General features: G+C 39.3%; 1 protein-coding gene across 14 annotated transcripts in view; it reads left to right on the top strand.

Annotated features, from left to right (window-relative positions):
* The window catches only part of ROCK2 (Rho associated coiled-coil containing protein kinase 2), a 73,520-nt gene extending 48,375 nt beyond the window's left edge, over positions 1 to 25,145 (top strand). For 7 of the 14 annotated variants that reach the window (XM_083607045.1, XM_083607036.1, XM_083607040.1 and 4 more), the window contains 21 exons: positions 99 to 190; positions 379 to 625; positions 897 to 1,003; positions 1,783 to 1,942; positions 3,537 to 3,697; positions 4,955 to 5,139; positions 7,446 to 7,515; positions 8,092 to 8,195; positions 8,312 to 8,498; positions 9,895 to 9,988; positions 10,090 to 10,184; positions 10,585 to 10,764; positions 11,172 to 11,322; positions 11,609 to 11,785; positions 14,799 to 14,869; positions 16,873 to 16,961; positions 17,936 to 18,014; positions 18,719 to 18,980; positions 19,873 to 20,110; positions 21,034 to 21,177; positions 22,849 to 25,145. In XM_083607045.1, coding sequence (XP_083463171.1) covers positions 99 to 190; positions 379 to 625; positions 897 to 1,003; positions 1,783 to 1,942; positions 3,537 to 3,697; positions 4,955 to 5,139; positions 7,446 to 7,515; positions 8,092 to 8,195; positions 8,312 to 8,498; positions 9,895 to 9,988; positions 10,090 to 10,184; positions 10,585 to 10,764; positions 11,172 to 11,322; positions 11,609 to 11,785; positions 14,799 to 14,869; positions 16,873 to 16,961; positions 17,936 to 18,014; positions 18,719 to 18,980; positions 19,873 to 20,110; positions 21,034 to 21,177; positions 22,849 to 22,852 — 2,897 coding nt within the window. In that variant the 3' untranslated portion in view covers positions 22,853 to 25,145. Of the gene's footprint in view, positions 1 to 98; positions 191 to 378; positions 626 to 896; positions 1,004 to 1,782; positions 1,943 to 3,536; positions 3,698 to 4,954; positions 5,140 to 7,445; positions 7,516 to 8,091; positions 8,196 to 8,311; positions 8,499 to 9,894; positions 9,989 to 10,089; positions 10,185 to 10,584; positions 10,765 to 11,171; positions 11,323 to 11,608; positions 11,786 to 14,798; positions 14,870 to 16,872; positions 16,962 to 17,935; positions 18,015 to 18,718; positions 18,981 to 19,872; positions 20,111 to 21,033; positions 21,178 to 21,637; positions 21,721 to 22,848 lie in introns of all 14 variants that reach the window. The other 7 variants (XM_083607044.1, XM_083607043.1, XM_083607035.1 and 4 more) reach the window with 5 other exon arrangements.
* The last annotated feature ends 2,281 nt before the right edge of the window (positions 25,146 to 27,426 follow it).

The raw sequence follows: 27,426 nt of genomic DNA, 5'->3' as shown, positions 1-27,426 counted from the left end.
AGAGTCATTGCTGAACAGTGTTGAACAACACTGTGTTATTGGTGCTTGGAATTTGTAAAAGGGTTTTGTGTTTAACTTACTTACTGTCTTTATTACAGTTAACAGTTTAAAGGATCAACTTGAAGATTTGAAAAAGAGGAATCAGAACTCTCAAATATCCAATGAAAAAATCATTCAACTACAAAGACAGGTAAATTACATTTCTATTTGTAAGTTAAGCCCAAAATCTGAGGGATTAATTAATAATTGTCATATTTATTTTTTTAAAAAATTGATGATGAAATGCTTTGCTGCAGTAATACTGCATCTTGAACATGCTTAAAAGCTGACCGTTTATGGTTGGTGAATTAACTCTGAAATTTCTTCATGGTTCAATAGCTGGATGAAGCCAATGCTTTGCTACGCACGGAGTCTGACACAGCAGCCAGGCTGAGAAAAAACCAGACCGAAAGTACAAAGCAGATTCAGCAGCTGGAAGCTAATAACAGAGATTTGCAGGATAAGAACTGTGTGCTGGAGAATACTAAGCTGAGACTTGAGAAGGACTTCCTCAATCTCCAGTCAGCTCTAGAATCTGAAAGAAGAGACCGAACACATGGCTCGGAGATTATCAGTGATCTACAGGGTATGAGAACCAGTGTGCTAGAAATATTCAGTGTTGCATAACTGCCCTTGTTTTAATTCGGGTTTCATTGACATGCTCAGTAAAAATTACTATTGTCCCTCCATTTAATTGATGAAGAAGTGGTAACATTTTCTTGTTAATTATTCTGACACCATCAAAGCATCTGGAAGATAGATTTTCTTGTTTAAATCACAGTTCATAAAACCTTGCATTTTAATGCCACACATGGCTAACGTTCTTTTTCTTGTTGACCTCTTCCAACATTTTTTAGGCCGAGTATCTAGTTTGGAGGAAGAAGTAAAAAATGGAAAGACTATATTAACTAAAATGGAGACTGAGAAAAGACAATTACAAGACAGATTCACAGATCTGGAAAAGGTAAACAACTCAGATATTTGAATGTTGTTTATTGATTTAATGCAGCAAATATAGTACTTGTGGCATTCTGATCTTCATAATTCCTTTTATAGCAGCAGCAGCAATAGTAGTAATAATAGTAATAATTCATTCTTTATAACCCGCCCATCTGGCTGGGTTTCCCCAGTGAGAGTGGGGCAGTGTTTTTCTGTGAATGTATCATGCCCTGTTTTCACCATATCCTGTTTAGTTTGTGACCTCTATGCTGGCTTTAAGTCTGAAGCAATTACTAAGGACCATCTCTTGCAGCTTTTGTCTTCTAGTGGTAATAGTTGATGATAACTTTAGGTTAGGGCAGCTGTGATATATTTTATGTAAAGCTGAGAAATGGAGGGAATGGGGGATATGGAGTTGGGGATGTTTGAAGAGTGTTGAGATTGTCATGTTGCTTCTGTTCCAAGAATGTCAGCTAATCTTGCTAGCCAGTTAGTGATGCTGAAGAATCAGAAAGTTTTTATCTCAAAAGATCTTCCTCATGCTGCAACACTAGTTTCTATTGGTCTGTGATGGGGTGGGTGATGTACAGCACTTCTAATAAACATCCTGTTTCCAAATGAATGTGTGCCATAAGGTTAGTCTTTTATTGGGCGAAGACCAAGACAAAGTCAGAAATGTGAATCGAAGCTTATATTTTTCTTGTAATGACTGAACAGGCATTCCAATCAGATTGCATATTTTTGGTTTATGGCACTAGTGGGATTATAGTCAAGCAATTACATTTTTGTGTGTTTACTTAACAGGAGAAGAGCAACATGGAGATAGATATGACGTACAAGCTTAAGGTCATGCAGCAGAACTTGGAGCAGGAAGAAAATGAACATAAGGCAACTAAAGCCCGACTAGCAGACAAAAATAATAGCTATAAGTCCATTGAGGAAGCCAAATCTGAAGCCATGAAAGGTAAGCATTTAATGTCACACACTCATAACTTCATTTATTTATTATATTCATATCACATCCTTTCTTCAAGGAAATCACAGCAGCATTTTCGCCTCACAGTAATTCTGTACTGTGGCTTAGAGTGAGAGATAATTACCCAGCCAGCTTCATACTTGAGTGGAGATGGAACTGGATTTTTCCCGTATAAGTCCAATTCTCTAGCCACCATCCACAATGGCTAATCTGAATTTAAAACTTTATTAGCACAAGTTAGTTTTGTTGGCATAGTATAAACCAAGACAGTTTAGCTTCAGAACTCTATTTGGTGATGGGGGTTTGGTCAGAGGCAGGGACAACATGGGCACTGTGGCTGTCATATTTACAGTGGAACTTCAGGTTACGTACCGTCCTTCTTACGAACCCTTCGGGTAGTGAGCTCTGCTAACCTGGAAGTAGGTGCTCCTGGTTGCAAACTTTGCCCCGGGATGCGAGCGGAAGTCGCACGCCTGCGGCGCGGCAGCAGCAGAAGGTCCCATTAACGAAAGTGTGCCTCGGGTTAACAACGGTTCCGGGTTAAGAACGGACCTCCGGAACGAATTAAGTTCATAACTGGAGGTACCACTGTGCATATGTTCAGCAATCCATACGTCTTAGTGTGCACTTCTGTGATCACATCCCTGAGACTAACCTCCATTGATCCCAACGGGTTGTATCCCGTGAAATCATTGTGTGCGTGGGACAGCTAACGCCTGCACAATAGAACTTCCTCTCTGGATTCCTCCAACCCTCTGGGGCAGATAGGTAGGTGTGGGTGGAGAAGCGGGAGGGAAGTTCTGTGGCACAAGCAGACGTAATTTGCTCATGCAGTGACTTGGTCAGATTCGACCCAATGGGACTTAAATTCTGAACAGGCAATCACAGAATTTGCTGTTATGGGTCTTACAAATTGCATAATGGTGCCTCTGAATGCGTCTGACGTTTTATGTTTTGTCAACAACGACAATAACAACAAAAGAATGAGCAAGGATGGCATTAAAAACGGTTTTGACAGAATTGAGGTCAGTCGTACCCAGATAATTTAGGTCATCTTGCCACTTTTTAAGACAGGAATTGAATAGCTTGGGAAAGAAAGGAAAAACTTTTTTGCATGTAAATTTTGCTAGAAATAAATCTCATGCTCTTAACAATGCTAATGAATTTATTTGATGTTTTACTGGAATGTACAGAAGTTTCCAGAACTGTCTAGTCAAAGATAAAAGATAGATAAAACTGGTGGCAGTCATGCATCAAAAAGTCTATCTCACTTTCACAAAAGTGAATATGGGTAGACAGTAAATGAACGTGTCTTTGAGTAGGAAGCAGAAATTTGACAGTAAATTGAAGCTGAGGAGATCTGCTTATGTAACTTAAATTTCTTGTTCAAGCTGGCTGGGTAGAACTGAAAAGTGTTTGACAAATAGGCTCTTCAGAGCTGTTGTGTTTTTTTTGGGGTCTAATTTAGAGGATTCCAGTTATGCTGGTCCTTCACTGTCGGCTGTATTTTCAATGTCAAGCTGTATATTAACTTTCTTACATTAAATGGCGGTGATACATTTGTTTCTCTTTTGCTTCACAGAAATGGAAAAGAAGCTTTCGGAAGAAAGAGTTTTAAAATTAAAAGTGGAAAACTGCTTATTAGAAGTAGAGAAGCGGTGCTCCATGTTGGATTGTGACTTGAAGCAGTCGCAACAGAAAATAAATGAGTTGCTAAAGGAAAAGGATAGATTAAGTGAGAACGTAAGTATTAAAGAGGAAATTTGCAATATATTTAAGTGTTGTTCCTGGTTAGGTCTACATAAGGCTCCCCCACCCATCAGTGGTATTTTGTACCAAGTTTCTGTTTAGCTTCTTTACCTTAGTTCTTTATCACAAACAAGTGTGAGATGAGGTATAGTAACCAAATAGCTTGCTTAAACTCAAATAATTAACATGCAGCGTTATATGCCCTCACTTTGGCTCTCCTGCCCAATGAAACATTGTGCCCTGAGAAGCCATTCCTGAGGATCAGGGAACTCCATGGAAAAGCTGGGGTAGGTGTTGTGCTGCATTGGGAGAAGACTAAAAATCAGGGATGCGGGAAGGCTTACACCTCAGTGTATGTTTAGAAGCGCCTTATCCAGTGCTTTTTTCTGGGGGGACACGGGTACGCATACCCCTAAACATGAATCTTTATACTTTTGTTCATTTACTGTATTTATTTTTCCCAATTTGAACTATAAAATGGTGATTTTCTTGAGTCAAAATGAGAGTACCCCTAAACATTTTTTTCGGGGGAAAAGCACTGGCCTTATCCAAACCAAGTGTACTGAATCTACCTCTTAATCCCCTGTGTAGGTTACTTGAAATATATATGGGGCATTTATTGCAGTCTCATTTACCCCATGTAAAGATGTGTTGGTATAAACAGTGACACAAGTAAGAGTGTTCGTTGTTAAGTCCCATTCACCTGTAGAATTTACTGCCGTGTGAATGTGATTAAAATTGTAGTCTTACAGCCCCAATTGTATGCATGTTTAATCATCAGTAAGTACCACTGTGTCTAGTTGAGCTTATTTCTAGTTATGTGTGCATAGGATAGCAACCTTTTAATGATTTTTAATAATATAAGTTACGGCTGTACAAGATGTTTTGAAAACTTTTAAGTGTGGTTGATTTTCTCAAAACTAATTTCCTTTGGTTGTGGAGAGAGTGTTAGAGGTGATACCTTCCTTCTCCGGACGTTATTACTCTGAAAAGGTTTTGAGCTATATATATTTTCTTTTTCTTCAATCTTTCGGTGTTCAGTCAGTCTTAAAAAGTGATTTCCATGGTGGATGCAGAAATATCTGCTAGTGACATGTAATGAATGTTTACCTGCTCTTCAAAGTAGCTTTGGCAAGACAGACTTTGTCCCCATTTTACCTTCAAACACACACTTAAAGTGGTATTGTTACTTTTATGAATATTTGTACATAAAACATACTTATGTATAAAAGGAATCCATTTGTTTTGTAGGTTGAAAACCTGACACTAAAAATAGAACAGGAAACACAAAAGCGTTCTTTGACACAAAATGACTTGAAGATGCAAACACAGAATGTCAATGCACTGAAAATGTCGGAAAAACAACTAAAGCAGGAAAACAATCATCTGTTGGAAATCAAACTCAGCTTGGAGAAGCAAAATAATGAACTTAGAAAGTAAGCAAATTCTGCAATTGGAATGTTTATTCTTTCCACTTTAGATAGATAGATAGATAGGTAGATAGACAGATATTTACTTAATGTTATTTATAAGAGTATTTCTATACTAATATATGAAATATCAGGGTGGTTCAAATGCCATTAAAAAAAGAAGAAAAATTAAGCTGGTTCATAGGCTTGGTGGCTTAAAAATGCATTCAGGAGATGCCTGAACTGCAGAAGCAATGATGGCTGCCAACTTCTAGTTGAGACCAGTCAGACCTCTGAAACACGGGAGGCAACTAACAGTCATCCTCTTGATGATCTTAGTGATCTGTTCCATTGTAGTTGCTGAGGATTCACAACTTTCATGAACATGGCTAAACTGGAGAGTTTGGGGCCACACATAACATGATCAAATGTGTAACAAAGACTTGATTCTAAACTGACAAAGGGCTGGTAAAGAATTGAGGATACAAGGAGGCAGGTAATCTTGCTGTTCTTCAGGTCACCCTGAAAGATTAAGAAGTACCAGAACATGCATTAGTATTCAGATTTTCCCCATTTCATTTATTCTCCATTTTGAATGTACATGCAGCAGCTTAGTTGCTGTAGAAACCACTTCAGTATGGAGATCTTACCTTGTCAAAGCAGTTGTCAGTAGTGGCCACACTGCTGTGGGTGCATATGAATGGGGCATAATCTCCCTGATATATTGTTTATGAAATAGAGCAAGGTCCTTGTGGGAGAGTATTTATAATAATAAAACTCAACTCCCACTCCAGTGGTACTTCTTAACCTGCTGCGCTGCACCATTCAGTCTTGCATACAGTCATACCTCGGGTTAAAGACGCTTCAGGTTAAATCTTTTCAGGTTGCGTCCCGCAGCAACCAGGAAGTAATGGAACGGGTTACTTCCGGGTTTTGCTGCTTGCGCATGCGCAGACGCTCAAAATGACGTCACATACACGAACAGAATGGCGAATCGCGACCTTCTCACGTGCAGATGCGGGTTGTGTTCTGCTCAGGTTGCGAACGGGGCTCCAGAACGGATCCCATTCGCATCCAGAGGTACCACTTTATCTCTCCTCTTTAATTTAATCACCTGGTTACTGTGGGGTAAAGGTGTGGTACAAAGCCACTTCAGATACAGATATTTAATAAAGGTATTTAAGTTATTACAATATCATTAAAGGCACAGGCTTATCAGATTACTTTAAAATAGTACTGTATCTTTAAATGAGTACATGTTCTATTAACTTGTTATTGTTACTTTAAATACTAACAACTTATATTCTGCTGATCTGCCAACAAGAGGATGGCCACAAGCAAATAAGGCACCGAATCCTTGCTTCTCTTGTGACAATGGCAGGGCCTTCCAAGAGGCAGAAATGCATCTCGCTTGTGTTTGAGAGTTGTATTCCCAAGGTACAGCTCAGAACTTGCTAGCCTTCAATGTACAAGAATTCTAATAAGCTAATTCTGTACATAGTCTTCCATTAAAATCTTCCTGTTAACAGTTTTAGGAAGTTATGTTGGGGGAATAAATATATGGACACCTTGCCTTAAACATTTTGTCCATTCTAAAGGAAAATTAATTTATTTTTAATTATAAATTTTCTAATGTTCTGGAAAAGATGAAAGGCTTCAGAAAGAAATGAAGGTAGGCCTGATTACCATAGTGACAGGTGAGCTGCTGCGAACTCTTCACCTTTTCATAGTGAGCTCATTCTTGAGAGAAGGATATTTGCTACAGGGTTTGTGCTCTAGTCCCTTCTGCTTCTCCCTGCCAGCTTCTTCCTGCTTCTAGGTATTTTTATTAGCGAGTGAGATAATTGTAGAAAAGCGCTGCTAGGCAAATTTAAGATGGCCTCCAACCTGAGGTGGAGTGTGCACTAGTGCCAGGGAATTTTGATGCCCTTTGGAGCAATTTTGGATACACTGTATCCAAGGTACACACAAGCTTTCTACTGGCTTGTATTATATATACAGTGGTACCTCGGGTTAAGAACTTAACTTGTTCTGGAGGTCTGTTCTTAACCTGAAACTGTTCTTAACCTGAAGAAAACTAAATCAACTTTCAGTAGATAAGACAGAAAGCTTCTCACATCAGATACGTTGTAGTGCACATTACAGAATGATCATTAAAGCTGAATTCAAATAAACAGGATTTCTTAACAGTTCTCTTCTGCCCTGCTGTCATTCTGGACTACAAGGAAAGGCGAACAGTCTGGCAGTAGAAAATCCAATTTAATCATGTGTGCGAGCGCCGTTAATCAGAAGAACCATATTATTTTAAAAATAAGTACATGTTATTCTAACAGGGAACGTCAAGATGCGGATGCACAGATGAAAGAGCTTCAGGATCAACTTGAAGCAGAACAATATTTTTCGGTATGTACTGCATTGCCATTGTTATTATTCCATTCATTAAGTGTAGCATAGGCATTTTTCTAGGGGTTTGTAGCCATCTCACTGAGGTGTAAATATCATATTTCCCCAATGGAAATTAGTAGGTTTGCCACCATGAGGGTAGTTTTCTTATTACTTAACATGGTTTTGCATTTTAAATATGCTTCATAGTAGCATATTAACACTATGCAATTTCTGTGGAATCAAAGTAAATTGCCTTATCTTTGTACCCTGAGTGAACTGCAGAGATAGCACATTGTGAGTTGCTACCTTGGAGTGACAAGGCAATTATGTGAGAGAGATATGACCTACAATATTTGTTGGTTACATTTAGAGCTCTAGTTTGAGTAGGGCATTTTCGTAGCCCTCACTCCTGATAATGCCAGCAACTGATTAGTGTCTGTTCATTGTGAACACTTGCTCCTGTTCTTGCAAGATTCCACATCTTGAATACTGTAGATGTTAAGGCAAAACGAACCTTCTAACGGGACTTTTTCCGTTCAGGCGACTGAACCCATCCCACAGTATTTACATCAGTTTCCCTTTTTAAAATTTCAGACTCTCTATAAAACGCAAGTTCGGGAATTAAAAGAAGAGTGCGAGGAGAAGGCCAAACTTGGTAAAGATATACAACAAAAAATGCAAGACTTGCAGGATGAAAGGTGAGAATTTGGCTGTTTGATTCTTGGCCATGCGCGATAGAATACCACTATTTGACATTCAGAAATGATAGAAATAATTTCTTCAACCACAATAATAGTTTATCATTTCTTTGTAGAGACTCTTTGGCCGCACAACTGGAGATCACGTTAACGAAAGCTGACTCAGAACAGTTGGCTCGCTCCATCGCCGAAGAGCAATACTCTGATTTAGAGAAGGAAAAGATCATGAAAGAGTTAGAGATTAAAGAGATGATGGCAAGGCACAAGCAAGAACTTGCCGAGAAAGATGCCACAATAGGATCAGTAAGTTGTTTCTATCCGTAAGTAGTTTGATGTTTCCGCAAGGGTTCTTGATTTTGGACACAAACTCATTCAGCATGATGATTTAGTCCCTGCAAACCGAAGCCATATTGAGTTGATGCAGAAAACATCAGTAAGTAACTTGGATATTTCTTGGGCAATATGTGTTCCACAATGAAGATAACAAATGTTTACTGCTCAGAGAAAATGTTTCTCAGAATATGATTTTCCACCTGGGTGGAAAAGTGCAGTTACCACAGTTCATTTCAGCCTCCTGAGAAGTAAATCTATTCAGACAGTACCCACTAATTACACAGAGTATAATTTTGTCATGTTGCAATCATGGATACTTCAGTACTGAATATTTTGAAGGTGTAATTTGACTAGTCAGTAGCTGGGGTCCTTGATTTCTCTCTCCTAAGGAGTATTGGTTGCTGCTATAAAAGATAGTAAAATGAGCTGCAATAAGCAGTCCTGAACCTTGTTACATAAGATCCAGTTTGCTTGTAACGCTAAAGCAAAACATGACTTAGGGCAAACGTGCAGTTGATTTGTTCTTCCTCTGGCCCTGTGGCTGTGCTTGGCAATCAGCTGAACAGTTTGTGCCTGCAAAACAGTTGCTCCCTTTTGGCTGAGCCAGATTTTTACCTGCACCACAACTGACCATATTAGCTTTGCCGAAGCAGCCTTGCAGGCCGTATGGTGAGGCATAAGGTTTCCCACCCCTGGTTTAGCATGCCGTCCAAACCCAGGCATGTGGTTCTTTCCGCTGTAAGCCCATAGAACAAACATTGATTACAGCTTGTGGTTAATCAAGAGTGTGAAAAGGATAAGCTCAGGTTTGGACAAAACACCAAGTCCATCTCAGCAGCAAGATGAGAGGGAGAGCAAATTTTCCCTTTCAGAAGCCCATGTGTTTGTACAATGTTTTGGCTTACATTACATAAAAACTGAACCAAACAACTCACATTGGTTTTCAGTTCTTCTGTAGCCCAATACATAATTGTAGCTACATTGTATAGGAATTAAAGATTTAAAGATTCTTCTGGTCTAATACTCTTCCTCTTCTGGCTCATGAATGGTGACCAGTATTCAACTACTGCAAATTGTATTCATCTGTGAACCCAACCTATTATTTGTCTTGCTTTTGAACCTTGCCTTGATTGTTTTTAAACTTTCTGCAGCTTTTTGGCCTTTTTTTTCCTGTAGTGTAAAGCTCCCTTTACTAGATTTTTTCACTATTTTATTCTTAAACATATTTGTCTCCTTCTACGCAACTTCCTTCATGTGCTCTTCTAGTAGCTACAAACTCCTAATCCCAGCAGTATCAACTCATAATTGAACAGGTTTCTGGTTTATTTTTCAAGCCAAAGAGTAACAAATTTCTACTTCATTTTAGCTTGAAGAGGCAAATAGGACGCTCACAAGTGATGTCGCAAATCTTGCAAATGAAAAAGAAGAACTTAACAACAAGCTTAAAGAAGTCCTAGAACGTGAGTGTTGTGGGGTGTTTTTTTTTTAAGTAACTTCTTTTATATCAGAGTCTATTATTTTTTCACTTTGCAAATATTAGTGAGTCTGTTTTCATTTGCAGGAATGTCCCAAATGAACGCAGAGGAAAATGATATAGGGGTGCTTAAGAGTCAATATGAGAAACAGCTAGCTTATGAACGAACAATGAAAACACAGGTAAAGTATGAAAACTGTGGGAGAAGGAGTTTTGTTATCACTGTACATTATATATGAGAGAAAATACTACAGGTAATGCAAATAAAATAAGCCCTGTAAATGTTTATAGCACTAGACTCTAATATAATATCATTTCTCTGATCCCTTCCTTGTTCAAACTATTCAAAACTTTATTGGTGAACTATAGTTTATTTGGCTTTGTGGATCAAAACTTAGGACAAGCATTTTTAAAATCTTTGAACCTTTTGGTAATGACAGCTTCCAAGCTCAGTGTAGAATGTGTTATATTTTGATCAAGCAGAAAACTCAAACAAAATGCTGTAATTGTGGGTTGGGGAAACATCTGATTCTGTAATCCTAAGGTAACTTTTTATTCTTCTTGTGCATTTCCCTCCACCAGGCTGTAAATAAGTTAGCTGAAGTGATGAACCGTAAGAATCCTATCCAGCGAGGAGCAGACACTGATGTTAGAAGAAAAGAAAAGGAGAACAGGAAACTGCACATGGAGCTGAAGTCTGAACGTGAAAATTTATCCCAGATGATGATCAAATATCAGAAGGAGATCAATGAGATGCAAGCGGTAAGTACCTGTACACAGATGTATCTGGCAACAATAAATTGCTTAATGGATTAATAAATTGCTGAAAGAGAATTTGATCTGAAAGAATGTTTCAAAAGTTGACAGACCTTGTAGAGTTTGTAAATATTTCCAATCGTTGAATCTACCTTTGTATTCCTAAAACCTTTGCAGCAGTCCTACTGCCCTTAGTCTCTTGTTGCTCTTCTCATTGCATGAGCTTTTGTAGCCCAAATGTGCTATTTCATAAGGTTACATATTCTCCCCCTGCCATCATCCAGGGGGATTAAAATTAAAAGAATGCTCTTCCAATAAGCATGCCAAGAAAATCCTGTAAGCCAGATTATATAAGGTGGGAAATATTTAATAATAAGATGAGGTTTGATTTGTGCTTCTTGAATCTTTTATAGCAAATAGCGGAAGAGAGCCAGATACGAATAGAATTGCAGATGGCGCTGGACAGCAAAGATAGTGACATTGAACAGCTTCGCTCACAGCTGCAGTCAATACGCATTGACAGTACCAGTATGCCATGTGGCTCAGGGGAAGCAGATGCTGATGGTAAGATTCATTCTTCATTAGCACACTTATCTTTTGTTAAAAAAATCCAGTGTTTAAACTGATTCCTTTCCATAGCTTCCAAAAGTCGCTAGCAATGTAATTTTCTCACCTATCTTCTTGCCACTAACATTTTGACCTTTTAGCGCCTTCTGAAATGTGAAGAATATAGTTATTCTTACCCCCCTAAAGCTATTCCTTTCCATTATAACTGAAGAAGTAAATGTTTTTAAAGCTCTTTTGTCATTAACTTTTTGTGCACTTTATCCCTATCATGCTGGGTTCTCAGTTCATATTACTCAATCCCACACTATGGAGTCAATGTCTTTTACCTACGAACGCTCTTCTACCTCTGTCAGTATTGCCACTAAGCCTTCCAGTTCTCGTGTGTTTATCAACTCTGATTCTGACTCAGAGGAGGAATTGGCGTCTTCTGTAGAAGTCCCTTCAGAACCTGACAGTCCAGGTGACATTCCTGCAAACCATTTAGTGATGGAATGCTGCTGCTCCTCTGAACTTTCATTACTAACATTGCAAGCAGTTGAAATCAAATATAGTTGTGTTGCATGAAGAATGAAGTTGCTAAGTGAAGAATGAAGTGGCCCTTTTAATCTAAAGTAGCCACTGATTGTATTCCTAATTAAGTATACTCTAGAGGCATATGCATGCAGTATGCATCTTTCCCCTTAGCAACAGCCCCTTCCACCCTTCTCCAAGTTGCTGCTAAGAAAATTAGGGCTTGCTGTGGTGATCACACAGGGCCCCAGACGTTTCATGGTCTATTGACCCTGCGCCACCACTGCGGTTAGCTTTCTTCGCTGCCACCACCCCGCTGCTCATGGGGACACACGGAGTCCAGATAGTTGTGAACATAAATAATCAAGTTTATTTTTAAATGCAGGAACAAGCGTATGGTTACAGTTTATTTTTCTCTTGTCAGTTTCCTAATCTTAGTTCCTAACAACTTCAAAGTGAATTATTCCCAACCATCTATCTGACTCAACCTAACAATTCCTCTCACCCTCTCACAATACAACTCTGCCAACCCACACCTAAGCCTTCCTCTTGCTTCTCCAACACCCAAGCCTCAACTCCCAACTGACAAACCCCAACTCCCAGACCTCAACTGACTTTCAAAACCTCCCACTCTATCTTTTACTCCCCCCTTGCATTCTCACTGGCCAATCACATCACACCCATTTTAACCCTTTCCTTGACCCATCCTAGGAGGCAAAAGCCACACTTGCAAACTTAAGTTGATTCATTGACAGGAATTGTTAGTTAAAAGTGGAAGTTGAGTGACATTCTTTTCATTTGTGGATTTTGTTTCTCAAATTGCACTTTTGAAAATTGTGGCTTCTGTTTATCAAATTGCACATATATTCCTCCCTTCAGTAAGCTAAAAAAAGAAGATGCTTACATTGAGAAATTGACTGTTATCAATTATATTTAATTATTATCTATTAAAAGACAAATGATGAATCAATCCTGAATTAACCACTCTAGTGAAAGTGCACTGGATTTTTTTTTTAAATTTAGGAAGAAAAATGATATGGAAGATCTTAAAAGGGTGTGTGCTTCCAGATCATCTACGATGCCAAATCTAGGTATCTTAAGTTACACATTCAAAATGACTCATCAGCCAGTGAAATAACTAGGTCACTTAGGCCCATTTCAGAAATCAGTGCCCCAACCTTTGGCTTGCTGTTGCTCTAAATTCACATACTGACTGTGCAGGTATGTGAGCATACATTCACAGTCTCACTGCCAACTCTCTACACAAAAGACACTAAGCTGAGTACTTGCTGCTGCTTTGGCACTGCTTCTCTCACTCAGTTTCGGTAGCCTGCTTTCTTCTATGATATGTTAGGCAAGGGCTTCCTAGCTCCCATGTAATGGTACAATAAATCAGAAAGGTAATCAGCTAGAGGTGATGGAACAATACATTCTCTAACATTATGAGAACAAAGTAATAGATACCTTTGGGTTGGTCCATCCTCTTGTCACAACTGCCTTACACGTTGAACATCTGAAAACTCTGATCTGAAACATGACATTTAGAGACTAGGTTTTGTTTTTTTGTAAAACTTTCCTTAGGCAGATATCTTCTATGGGAAGAGCAGGGACTACTGGTAACACAAAGCTGAGAAAGCTGTACTAAATATATTTAAATGGCACTCAGGTGTGTGGACTGGAAGAATTCAGAAGTATTCAGATCCCACAGATTGCAGTGCTTAAGAATAATTAACTGACTTTTGCTGAAACAATGAGGATATTAGGATAAGAAGTTTATAGAGGGGAAAATGGCATTTGTTCTTGTCATTGTATCATTTTCTTATTAGGGAAATATGGACATACAATGTAGCATACATCTTCCCTCCATTCCTTTCCCCTAAAATCTAAAAGAGGTGAAGTTGGTTGAATCATTGGTGGCTCGGTGCTGCTAATATATTTTCAGTGCTAGTAGGAAAGACAATAGAGAAACTGCTGCAGTGCTGTGTTCAATTAATCAGGGTGTGTTTGTGTGTGCGCACGCATATGCATGTGTGTAGAGTGTATCAGGATATTGACAGTGGAAGCACATTAGATTTTATAGGAAGGGGAACTGAAAATGAGAGGGATCCTTCTATATTTTTCAAAGGACTTTCCACCAAAAGTTAAACAAAGCATGTCTCAGTGTAAAGACTACAATACAAAACATATTTTGTTAATCTTTGTTTTCCCTATGCATCAATATACTTCAAACTTTTGTTCTTGCTAGAAGTTTTGCAAACATTCACATTCTATTTTGTGAAATCTAGTGGGTTAGATACTGACTTGCCTCCCTCATCTCTTTTGCCTAAGCCATGTGATTCGGCTACCTCCACCTTCAAGCCACTCTGCCTCCCTTTCAGGTCATTTCTTCTTCCACAGTCCTCTTCATCTTCTGTCTCCCTAACAAACACATTGCAACATACATTACAATATAAATAAAATAATGCATTACATAATACTCATGAAAACACAGTCTAAAGCAACAGAATTTCTTTACACAAGGGAAGCTGTTTAAGGCAGTACAGAGGGTCCAAATTCTGCACCGAGAGCAGGAACCCCTGAGTACATTGTACAACTTCTGTGTTTAATACTCTGGAGGTTTAGAAATAGAAGACTTTGCTGTGTGTGCTTTGTTAACGTTTTCCAAAAGGAATCAGAATGGATGGCACAGACATTTCCTTAAATAGTAATAAATGCTTTAGATATGTTTCTGCTGTGGAACATAAAACATTTACTAATAGGAATGTGTGGTGACACAATTTTATGACTAGAGCTTTGCTCGTGTTTGCTTCTAAATTTCAGCTGTTTTGAAATATGGTATTTGCTTGTAGATGAACACAGCTTTCAAGAAAACATTTTTCTTAACTTGACATGACTTTAAAAAGTAGCACAATACCTATTCAATATTAATTGTTTTGATGTTTGCTCACTTTAATACTTTTCAGAGTCACGGCTAGAGGGCTGGCTATCATTGCCTGCCCGAAACAATACAAAAAAATATGGATGGGTTAGAAAGGTAAGAAATGCATGCAATTCTTAGAGCTATTACTTGGGACGTGATATGCAGTTATTTTAATGCTCTGTTCAGCACGTGAAAACAGAGCGCTACAGTTTTTGATACATTGCTGCTTTTCTAGAGATTGATTATGAGCCTGTCTGGGATGCAAGAGCACTTTCTTTTGAGGATTTTGAAGGCTTTTCTACCAACAGGAAGAGAAAGCTGAGTGGGATAGGAATCACACACACAGTGGAAGATTGGTCATTGGCTGCTTATCATCCCATATCTCCTCCTTAGTGGATAGTTTTCCTTTAAGTGTTAGAAGTAGGAGCAGCAGGGAAAATGGGAATTTGCCAGATCCAGGTGGAAGACATTCCCAGAGTGAGCTTACACCTCCTACTGGAAGGAATGTGCAGGGTCCCTTCAAGTCTTTAGCCTCTTCACCAGGGAGAGGAGTCCTCCCTCTTTCAGTCTCCTCAGTTGAGTCTGTGTGTTCCCTCCCCAGCGTCTCCCCACCCCCAGTATCTCCCTGCCTTTTCTTGAATTCACAGTGGAGGAGTGGGGGCTTTTTGTTTGGGGGCCTTGGTGACTGCTAGAGCTCCAGGCACATCCTACAAAGAGCCTTATAAATGCAATCACCTTTTAATCTTGAGCACAGCCATTGCTGTGGCTTGTCCTGCTTCCTTTGATGGCGGGGTGTGTGTGCAAGAAGCATCCAGTGGGACCTGCCTGCATTGCTCCCCACCCTTCCTGTTGCTTTGTTGTAGCCCATGTGAGGGCTTGAGCATGCAGCCCCAGCTTCATTGGTGTGGGTAGACCCCCATGCCTCTTCAGACAGCCTTTGGGCTTTGGTGCACAACTGTGGCCTCCCCTCTCTTTTTTGTTGGGCCTGTGAGGAGAGGCTGACTTAATAGTGGCCTGTCCTCTGTCTGTGCCTCCGTGCCATGGTGGTTGCTCTGTGGACATCTGTCTGACTCTAGTTCCTCCATGGCTGACTGGTTCCCTATGGCTGTGGTTGCATCTGCTGAGGTGAGTACCTCTTAATCTAGGCCCCCGCCCCCGATTGCTTCCTTTCCCATCTTCAGACATCACCTGTCGCTTTGGGGCGGGGGGAGGGGTAGTTCTGTATTTTCTTCTGTCAGTTTAGTTTTATGTTCTTTGCGTTTTGGTTGCCCATGTTCTTCCTGTGAGTTGAGTGGCCCAATATTTGATTTGGTCTCGAGGAGTTATCCCGCTCCTAGTGTTTTAGCAATAAAACTGCAAGCACATTTGCAGAGTTAAGCAGGTTCCGGTATGGTTTCAAATTGGATGGGGGACCACCTGTTGAGATCCCTGCATTGCAGGGGGGTGGACTGGATGACCTTCTGTGTCATCCCCCCTGGAAAAGAGGTGAAAGGCTTGAGAGGACCCTGCCTTATCCCTCCAGTAGGAGGTGTCACCCCACTCCAGAATGTCTTCCACCTGGATCCTCAAACAGAAATTCACAATAAGACAAATTTCCACTGGGGGTATGTACTATATACTAGGCATACACTAGTATATAGTAGAGGCCACTACAGATTTGGGTGTGGGTTGAGAGAGGAAGGGTTGTATATGCACATTTTGGCTATCCATCAGCATGAAATCCAATTACAATCTTAAAGCTAATGAACGACTTGACTCAGACTAGACGCTTTAGTACATTGGGATTTTGTTTCTGTAACTTAGTTGAGCTTTTATCATGCTTGCTGCATCATATCTTAAAGAGTTTGTTCTTTTGCTTATTTAGTTTTGATGATGTTTTGTCCATTGTTTTTGATGTGACTATCGCAATATAAATCGTAACAATGCATTTAAAGGGTTAGATGACTTTGTTGGGCAAGTAGCTTTAGTTATCAAACTTTTTAAGTAATTCGTTTTGTGATGTGGTTTAATCCTATGAAAGTATTGTCATGGGAAAAATATGGCATGTGTATATCAAAGTAAAAATTTGTTGCCCAACCTGTGTGTTTACTTTCATTTTTTATTTATTTAAAAAACAGTATATAATTGTGAGCAGCAAGAAAATACTATTCTATCACAATGAACAAGAGAAAGAACAATCAAATCCTTACATGGTGTTGGACATAGAGTAAGTATTGTTTTGTGACACTATTTTTTTGCTTCTATTTTACAAGATCTTTCCTATGGGTTATTGCATAGCTTTTGCTGTGTTTTTAAAATTCTTTCCTCCCTGATTTTTTGTAATGTTTTATACCTATGGGCCTAATTAGACCCCAAGGGTCCCAGTTTGGCCCATGAGATCATTTCTCCCAAATATTGCCCCTTAAAGTGACCTCCTAGTTGTTCATTGACAAGGAAGGCTTCCTGTAGCTGCTGGTCAAGTGATTGGCAATAGAGCAGGCCTACAAGGGTTGGCTGGTTTACAGAGGTCCTTGGCTGCATGGTAGAGTTCCCCATGGGGAAGTCTATGGCACAACTGACCCCTGCCCAAAGCAGGGCTTGGTCACTGCCTATGGGCAGAAACTTCAAGCCCTGCCTGATTTGCTTTTTGCTTTGTATTGCAATTTGAATAACTACAAAGGAAAAATGGGCCACCTGACATCATTTTACTGTCAGGTGATAGAAAGGTGGGCCAGAGCAGACTTTTTAATAATTATAATGAAGAAATAATTAATAAAATTCTGTCCTTATGCCATCTAATCACAGAGGTTTATTATGTAAATTTGTAATGGTCAAGACTTAACCGATCCTTTGTTCTAATTAAAGAGGGCATACATACAGTATGACATCCATTTCTTCCTATTTTGACTCGATTGCTGTTTGTTTAAAGAATACATAGGCAAAGAGTTTAAATATTACTTGGAGTAGTATTTGTTTGCCAGTTTAAAAAAATGTACTGATTGTAGAATTTGTACTACTAAGTCTTCAAAATACTGTATTATTAACACAGGTGCATCTTAATTTTAAATTCTTATTTCATGTCCAAACTGAACTCTACTGAAGGGAGAGCTTCCATAGACTTTCATAGATTAGTATTGTTTACATTACTGTTTCCTATCTCACTTACATTTCCGCTGACTTTCTGCATGTGTGCTTCTACAGCAAATTGTTCCATGTTCGGCCTGTCACACAAACAGATGTATACAGAGCAGATGCCAAAGATATCCCTAGGATATTCCAGGTATGCCTTTTAAAAATTATGAACAACAAAGGGGGGAGAGGGTAGTAGAAGATATCATGCATTCCTTAAATAGTCTGAATACACCTGACATGGTATGGTTTCACTTGAAATATATTCTGAAGTGTAACCAAATAAAGGGATTGGGAGTTGCTATTTTTCTTCAAGTCTTGTATTACTAAATGGGTGGAGATCAGAGTGCCCCACAAGAGGCTCCTTTCTGTAATTTCATTCCCGTTTATGTATCTCTGGGCTGGTTCAGGTGAGCTCCCAAGTTGGAAAGGGGAGTATGTCTACCTCAACAGGATGCTTTCATGGAAGAGAGGATCAGGAAGGTGATTTTCACCCAGTCGTCCGTGTTCCCTGCCCCCCTTGAAATGCTTCTCTGGAGGGTTTGGGACCTTCCAGAACACAGCATGCCTCCCTCCAGTGAGAGCTTCTGCTGGATCTCAGTCCCTTCTTCTTGTAGAGGCAGGCACTCCTGTTTGCGGAAGGAACACTCTGCATTCAGCCCATCACATCCACCATGTGGATAATAGACGGGATGCTTCAAACTGTGTTGCCCATCTGACATCATTTCACTTCCTTTTTCATTGTTTTTTGCTGTCTTTGTTTGTGCTGCAGTTCAACCAATTTTTCCCCTTTGTAAAACATGGCGCATGTGTACCAAGTATTACTGATACAGTTCTTTCCATTTTTTATTCCAGATCCTGTATGATAATGAAGGGGAAAGCAAAAAGGAGCAAGAATTTCCTGTGGATTCCGCAGGGGAGAAGTCAAACTATATTTGTCACAAAGGCCATGAATTTATACCAACACTCTATCATTTCCCAACAAATTGTGAAGCATGCATGAAGCCATTATGGCACATGTTCAAGCCTCCTTCTGCTTTGGAATGCCGCCGCTGCCACATTAAATGTCATAAGGATCACATGGATAAAAAGGAAGAGATTATTGCACCTTGCAAAGGTACCTAGCAAGACTATAGTATAAAATGGATTGGTCTGCTAGAAGAGTCAGATGCAACTCTTCTGTCTTGTGAAATGCTAACAAGGTTGCTTATAAAAGTGAGTTTAGTCAGCTTTATGCATTTGGGATGTGTGGATGGTTTGTGACCTGGTTCACATACAACTCTAAGCTATGGTCTGTTTAACAAATCACAGATGAGCATACAAACCATGGCTTGTTTCTTCAAAGTTCAGTTTGTTTTCTAGTTGTTCTTGTCTCGTGTCTTTTGCAGCTTAGTGAGCAACCAGGGTGAGAAGACCAAAAAACCATGGTTTAAAGAAGAGTGCTAGGTTTTCACCTAACACTGAAACCATAGTTAAAACAAATCAAGGTTTGTAAAGAACAACAAACCATGAGCTCAGGTTATGATTTGTTGATACTAAACAAATCATAGTAAGTGGCTAGGGAGGGTTCAGAAGATCAAATGAATCATGGTTATTCTTATTCTTATTAAATTATCTTACTAAACTGGCTTAGCATTGTGTATAAACCAAGTTTCTCTGTAATTTTGAACTGTTTTGTCTTTCACAACTCAAAGCCTTTTGCTTCTGAAATATAATTGAGAGAAAAGGATGTGTTGTGATGTTCTGAATACATGGATAAATGTTAACATGACTTCTGTGCCCCTTGGCTTTAAAACTTTGTCTTCAAGGAATCAAACAAGGTGCCCTATGTGTTTAGACTTGTTCTAGATGGAACTTTAGCTCTGTCCGCTCATTTGACCACTGCTCTACAAAGCTTTTCATCTTTTTAGAGTTAAGGCAAAGTTGAGTCTCCTGATTTCAGCAAGGGAGTTGAGGATCTTAAGTACATATGTATGTATTCTGATTTTGCTGATTTTAATGTGTTTCAGTAAATTATGATATTTCAACTGCAAAGAATCTACTACTGTTAGCCAGTTCCACAGTGGAACAGAAGAAATGGGTGAGCCGCCTAGGGAAAAAGATTCCCAAAAAGGCTCCAGCACCAGATCCGTTTGCACGATCATCACCAAGAACTTCCATGAAAATACAGCCAAACCAATCATTAAGACGGCCAATTAAACCAATCCAGCTCTCCCCTCCGAGCGAAAAGAAAGATTTTCCTACCAGGTAAAAAGTGGCATGTGGGAAATTGTTAATATCCTTGGTTTTCCCTTCTTGCTTTTTAGATTACTACACTGGACACTTCACATAAGACAATTTTAGTTTTTTCTTTGACGGTCTCTAAAGCACGACATCCTGGCAGCATTTTATTACTCCGCCCACAATTTATTTAGCTTCTTGTGGAGTATGGGAAATAAATTGATGTAAACAATAACAGGCACTTCCTTAACATTTAAATGATTTTGTATTGGTTTACACTGCTATTTTATCTTTTATTCCACATTTCATTACAGCATTGATTTGCAGAAAAATAAAAAGTCATTTAATGACAAATAAATATTGTTTTGTTAGAATGGCATGAAATGCAGTGTTTGTGCATTTCATGCTCAGCCTTGTTTGTCAGCTGTGCCCTATATAAAATAACATTTCAGCTTTATGGGGAATATTCATGTCAAAAAGGCTATTGAAATGCCAAATATAAAATGTACAAGAGCTGCTGTAATCCAGTCTAGATAAAGTTAGCTACAATCCGTGGAGCTCATAAATCCATTGTGTGTGTGTTTTAAGTCTGGCTTTCTTGGTCAGGGCCCATAGTTTTTACTTAAAGCCCAGGTTTTAAGGTGAATATTGTTCACCTAATTGTTACATTGTGTCAGAATACTACTAATCCACTCTTAGGAGGGGAAAGCACCACATGACATACTCCAGGATGTGTGTGCAATTCTTGAGATCAAAGCTATGCTTTGTTAGTTGCATATTCTTTATTGATGAGACAGGGCTAAGAAAGCACACAGGAATGGTGTATATGGATTCTAGACTGCAGCCAATATGTCACCATTACTGCATCAGGAGAAAGTTGCACTAATTGCCATATTAAGAATTGTTTTTAGTGGACTGTGGCTCACAAACTTTAAAACCTCATTTTACAGATTAATTGATGTGGCATGTAGAGACTGGGATTGGTCATTTGATGATATTGATTTTGATATTGATTTTAATATTGATGATGCTGGGAACGATAACGATCTTGATGATAGCGATGATGATGATAACGATGTGTTTGTTCTGAAGAGGTAAATGGGTGCCTATCTGTAGGAGAATGGATTGGCTTTCTTAAAACAAAGCATGCTGTTTGGATTTCTCTCAGCAGTCAAAGTGTGCCAGCTTAAAAACTCCCAAAAACAATTTTACGACAAATGCAAAAAATATTCAACGATGCATGCATCTAACTTCTGAAGTATTTTGAAAATGTAGTTCTCAAAACCCACATGGCCATCTGTGTTGTAAGATGCTCTTCAACTGTGTATTACTAACTTTCTGCAAAAAATGTTTTTTTATTTTAAAAAATGTATGTTTAAGTTTTTTATATGTTGCTCCAGGCTCAAATGTGGGCAGCAACATATATATGTTTTGAAGTGTGGTGCAGCTTTTATTTTAGCTGATGACTTGCATACGTATTGCATTCTTTGGTAGTGCCGTGAGAACTTGATATGCTTTTTTTGCATCGGTGTGCCATTTTTATTTTTATAACAGCTCATTCGTGATAGAAGGGACCAAACCTCGGTACAAGAAGCTAGCATAGAGCAAGCATAGAGCAAGCCCCAGCGTGAGTTAAGGTAGCGTAAAGTGCTGGCCAAGCTGCCCCAAGCCTTGCAGAGGGAAAACAAGCCTTTAAAATACTGTTTGGGTTGCATCACCCTTTTTGCTGGCCTAACCTATGCTGGCTTCTAAGATCATGTGACCAAGCTGGAGAGTTTTATGATCTAGCCAAAGTACCCCCTCTCTGGTCCTGCTGCTATATGCCCATGGGACAACAACCCCCCCCCCCATTTCAGGGTTTACACCTGTTTTCCGGTCAACCAGACTTGGCTTAGCTGGCTGGGTCCCAGCTGAGCCAAGAAGAGAGACATACGCTAACTTATTTCTGACCAAGACGCATATGAAGAAGTTAAGCTGGCATACCTTGGCTTCATCCAGAACCTCCTGGCTCAGTTGGATACCCACACTCATCCCAGCAGATCTCGCTATAGGATTGCTCTCTAAGTTGCTTTGCATTGGAGCACCCATGTTGGAAACTATTTCCCCAAAGCAAATATGGCCATCCCTGAGGAGGAGGTTGGAACACTCCTCCACCCTGGTCAGCCAAGAAATGCTAAGACTTTCAACCCAGAGTTTCTTTTTGGTGAAATACCTGTATTTTTCTTTACTTTAGTAGTTTTTTTAAATACGAAAATAGGAACTGCTAAAAGCAAAAAAGACACACCCTCCCCACAACTCAGCAGCTGCATTCACATTGGAAGCAAAATGGGGCTCAAAACTAAGAGATACAGAAGTCTCGTCTTGAACCCTTTAAGGGGGTAATGGTGGTCAAAATCACCTTAAAACCAGGAAGAGGAGGGCTGTGTATGCCTGCTGCCCTTGAGCTGTTTGGAAAACTTATTTTGCCTGGTGCCCACTGCTGTTTGTTTAAAGGGAAGAAAGAAACAAAGAGTCTTCATCCTTCTTCTAAGACAGGAAGGGAACAGGAGATCAAACAGATGTCCTATCAAACGATTTCAAAGCAGGTTGGAAGACACCCTTGACTTGTTAGGCTGTCCCAGGCTGCTGGGAGGTCCAGCAATTTCCCAATGCTGCTTTTGGCTTGGATCTTGTTGGGGAGCCTGCAGGCCATAGAATTAATTTCACTGTTTTCAAATATGTTTTCTAGATTTTACTGACCAGATCCATTTTTTATTCTTTTTCAGCTAACTGCCTCCTATGAATACTATCACTATTGGAGTCGATAAGACTGAACCATCGTATTCCTGGGGTTACGAATATATATATATATAGGTGTTTCTGAAAGACAGTTCAAGTATAAATAGATAAGAAGTTTACAGAGGTGTGTGTGTGTTTTGCTGCAATACAACATACTAATAATTCCTGTGTTGTTTTTTTAATGTAATCCCTCTGGATGACTGAGCAAGTTAGGAATGGTTGGTGAATAGTACAAGGATACTCTCAGATTCTGTTCTACAAATTCTTTCTGGGAAAGACTCGCACTACATGTCACAAGAGGAATAAAAGGAGTGGGGAAACGTGATGAACCCATCTCTTGGTCAGTTTTTTTTATAGAGAAATGCAACCAGCAATTTTGCCAGAAAAAAGGGCGATAAGGAGGGTCTGACACACTGATGAAGACAGCATCTTAAAGAAGTGACCATTATACTGTGTGTGTATGTGTTTTGGTGTGTAAATATGTATATTGTACTGTAATGCTGCAAGAGGGTTAAAAAAAAACTTTCCACTTTATTTTTTATACATATTATTCATATACCATTACCTGCAGTTGCAACTATGCACATGTATAAAGCCATACTGTTGAATTTTGCCATTCATTATCTGTATATCAAAGGCTGCATGTCTGTGTTCAGCAGCGACATATAATAATAACTTCCAAGTATATATCCAGTTACTACTTAATGGGCAGTCCTCTTTTACCAGTCTTGAATGCCTTAAATTAATGTCATTTCCTTAAAGTCTGTGCCCATTCTAGATATTTAAGAGAGATAAAGGATGCAGAGGTTTGCCAGCTCTTAGGATGCAATTTTGCTTTGTGGCAGAACAATATAGTGCACTATGTTTACAATATAATAGTTTATATCAATGTCAGTCTATTCTGAATGTATATCTAAATAGGGAGGGGAGGGGAGGGAGGGGTCAGTTGAGTAATGGTTTCAAAAACAATGATCTGGTAGTATTAGAACTAATATATAGCTTTCATGCTTAGGCATAACTTCCCATCCACCCTTTGTACAAACCTCAGTATTAGTCATTGGTTTTATATTACCCTTACTAAGTGCTGCAAAACATCGTTCTGCCTTTGTTTGTTTTTTGCATACTATCTATTTTTACATTTTCACCACACAATATCTAAGGACTGTCACCAATCCTTAACGATTGAAACATACTGTAGATGTATTTTAAACTTCTTGAATCCTGTTCTCTTAGCACATAGCATTTGGAATAGGAAAATAATTTCAGTTGTGTGTTTTTGAGAACATATGTGAGGAAAGGGCCTTAGAGGCACTTAATCAGATTTTTTTTAATAAAAAAATTTGATTTTGTACAAAATATAATTTATGTGAGATTTTTAATGCCATGTCCATAATTTATCTAGAAAAATGCATGTTTTATACAACTACAGTATGCTATAATGTTAAAACATGATGGCAGTAAAAAAAAGGAAAAGAAAAAAGTACTATTGTAGCCTCCTCCTTGGTCTCTCTCTCTTTTTTTTCATATGTTTACATATATTTGCATATATATGTTGTGTGCTAGTGCTAATGAAATACAGAATTAACATTTGAATGAAGGAAATGAGACATTTCACTAGGTTGTTTTCCTTAGTAGATATTTGAAAGGAGAGAACCAAGATTTATTTAACATCTCAACCAAAAAAATTGGATTTCCACCCAATAGACACCCATAAGGTACAATTCACCAAACAGGACCCCACTCCCCTTTAGTTTTCAGTTGCTTCAGGAGGGCTTGTGCAGTAGAATGCAGCAAGTTTGAGCTCACTACAAACTGGGATCTTCTCTCATTCAAACCCCCTTGAAATAAGTAAGAATTTGTTTTACTGAGTCACGCATGGAAAGAAGATCCACTGGCATGGGCCTATAAGTAGATCTTTCCACTAAACCACTGTGACTCACCAACCATATATTCAGTTATACTGTTTATACACACACTAGGTATGAGAAGCTGTGCATCCCATAATTTAAAATATACCTTTATCATTTCAGTTATCTTTAAGCCCCAATGGCACAGCAGGAGTTTATCATTTTACCTGCTTGTTTTGAATAGTGAGAGTATAGCATATTTTTAAAAATGCATATTTTGCATACAAAACTTATTTTTAAAACATGTATACAATAAAAATTGTTTCCATTCACTGAAGGCATACATATTTTATATAAAATTGTTATTTGTGGGAAGTTCTGAATTGGAAGAAATATATATATATTTTTAAATAAACTATTTGAGTAAGTCTAAATAATTCCTGATGTTGGTAAGTTGATTTTTATAAATTGAAGTATGCAAATGGAACATCTTGCATAGAAATGTTATTTTAGAATTCTGAAGGACAAAATGTTGCTTACATACATTTATAGGGAAATGCATTTTTAACAGTTCTTGGAATCAGCTAACCAATGCTGGACAAAATGTTCCCTGTGTTTAAAAGTAGCTTTGTGTAACACCTTTTGAAAGATCAGATGATGTTCTGTGCCTGATTAAAAGGAGAGTGAAGCATTAATTCACGTCCTTTCCATAGAATAGCATAAGCACTGAAGCTTGGCAGAAGAATAGCAGGTACATTCAGGACTTGTGTTTGTATAAGCCAATCTGTCAGAAGATAATGGGACATCCAAAGGTTGAAGGGACAGCTATCAAATTTGACCACTGAGGAAAGGGTGGTGGTGGTGAGAAGGGGAGGCCATGTCCTATTTCCTCATGAGCAAGAGTTCAAATCCGTTCCCTAAAACAGCATTGGACAACAATTCTGGTGCATATTTTGTTGGAAGTAAACCCCATTGAGCACAATGGAGCTTTGGTCTTAGTAAACATTGGCAGGATTGTTCTGTTTGTCTCTTGCCTATGTAGACCATCCTTTGCCACCATCACGTTTTGGATCTGATTAATTCACAGGGACTCACTCTTAGGTAAGGAAAATGGGTGGGCCCAGGACCAGCTCCCTCTTGGCAGAAGATGGTAGTTGGAAATCAGTCTCAGACTCTAGCAGTGGGACCATATTCTTAAATCTAATTTCCCAAAGCTGCCTATGGTACCGGAGTCCCCTGAATGGATGCATTTTTTAAAAGAAAGACCATTGGATTTTCCAAATTTTTAAAGACTTCATTGGTTAAGGTGAGGCTACCCAGGCCAGAGATTTCCCATTCCTGGTTTAGAGATGCAGTATCTGTCCGATAGTTCTGGAGATAAAGCCACAAATTGAGCAAGTCGTTGGAAATTTCCCTGCAAGTTTGGCAGAAATAGATTGATGTTCATATAGGAAGGTATCTGGCAATACCTTCCTTAAGAGCCCCTGCTACCCAAGGCCCATCATCCAGTAGCCACAGGAAGTCTGCCAACTCATCTGTCTGCCTTCTTCACACAATGCATAATTTCATATGCCACTTGTGTCCCCCTCTGCTCGGTTTTCTCCAAACTAAAAGGTAGTTTGTCATGCAGTTGATAACAGCCATATATGCTCCTAGCTTGTAGTTTTCTGTATCCCACTGTTCTGAGAACAGGCTGCTGCTTAAGACGCAACTTCCACATTGTACCTGGTTCAAGGGAGTAAACATTGGCACTGCTAGGTTTTGCACTTGAACTAGCTGGAAATGTGGCATGAGGTACTGAAGTATCTTCAGAACAAGAATGACCAGCTCCAAATATTGCTGGACTCCCAACTCGTATCATCCCCATTGGCCATGCTAGTTAGGAATTGATGAGAGCTGGGAATTCTCTTAATATCCAGAGTGGCTTGTTTGCTACACCAATCCAGGAGGATTCCCTGCCTGTATAATTGGGAAAACCCTTTGAGGCAAATTGACAAGTCATTGATAATGTATGCATTTTGGACTGGATCATGCAAGCATGCATTGGTTTTATGATTGCTTCGGTTCTTTAATTTGCACTACTTGGCAACAGCCCCCATCCACACACCAGCTTGTAGTAAGTCTTCTCTCTTCATGTTAAACACTGTAAAGCTTTCCACACAATAGAAGTTCCTAGGTAGTATTTACCCCATAATGCAGTGCAGGGCACTTTGCCAAGGAATGACACCTTGAAATACTGTCTTCTACCTTGGTGCTAAGGGATGCGGGTGGCGCTGTGGTCTAAACCACAGAGCCTAGGGCTTGCTGATTGGAAGTTCGGCAGTTCGAATCCCCACCATGGGGTGAGCTCCCGTTGCTTGGTCCCAGCTCCTGCCCATCTAGCAGTTCAAAAGCACGTCAAGTGCAAGTAGATAAAATAGGTACCACTCTGGCAGGAAGGTAAACGGAGCTTCCGTGCGCTGCTCTGGTTCACCAGAAGTGGCTTAGTCATGATGGCCACATGACCTTGAAGCTGTCTGAGGACAAACGCCAGCTCCCTCAGCCTATAGAGCGAGATGAGCGCACAACCCCAGAGTCGTCTAACTATCTGGTACCTTTACCTTTGTGCTAAGACTAAATTGATGTTACTCATTCCTTGGTAATGTACAACTGCTACAGCAGATAAAGCCATAGAAGGTTTATTTTCCCCAAGCATAGATTTAAACCATGTAAGAAGCA

Source organism: Podarcis filfolensis (genome assembly GCF_964270895.1).
Source record: "Podarcis filfolensis genome assembly, chromosome: 3".
Taxonomy (NCBI): Eukaryota; Metazoa; Chordata; class Lepidosauria; order Squamata; family Lacertidae; genus Podarcis; species Podarcis filfolensis.
The sequence above is the reverse complement of the archived record's forward strand: the minus strand, read 5'-3'. Positions and strand labels throughout refer to the sequence as shown.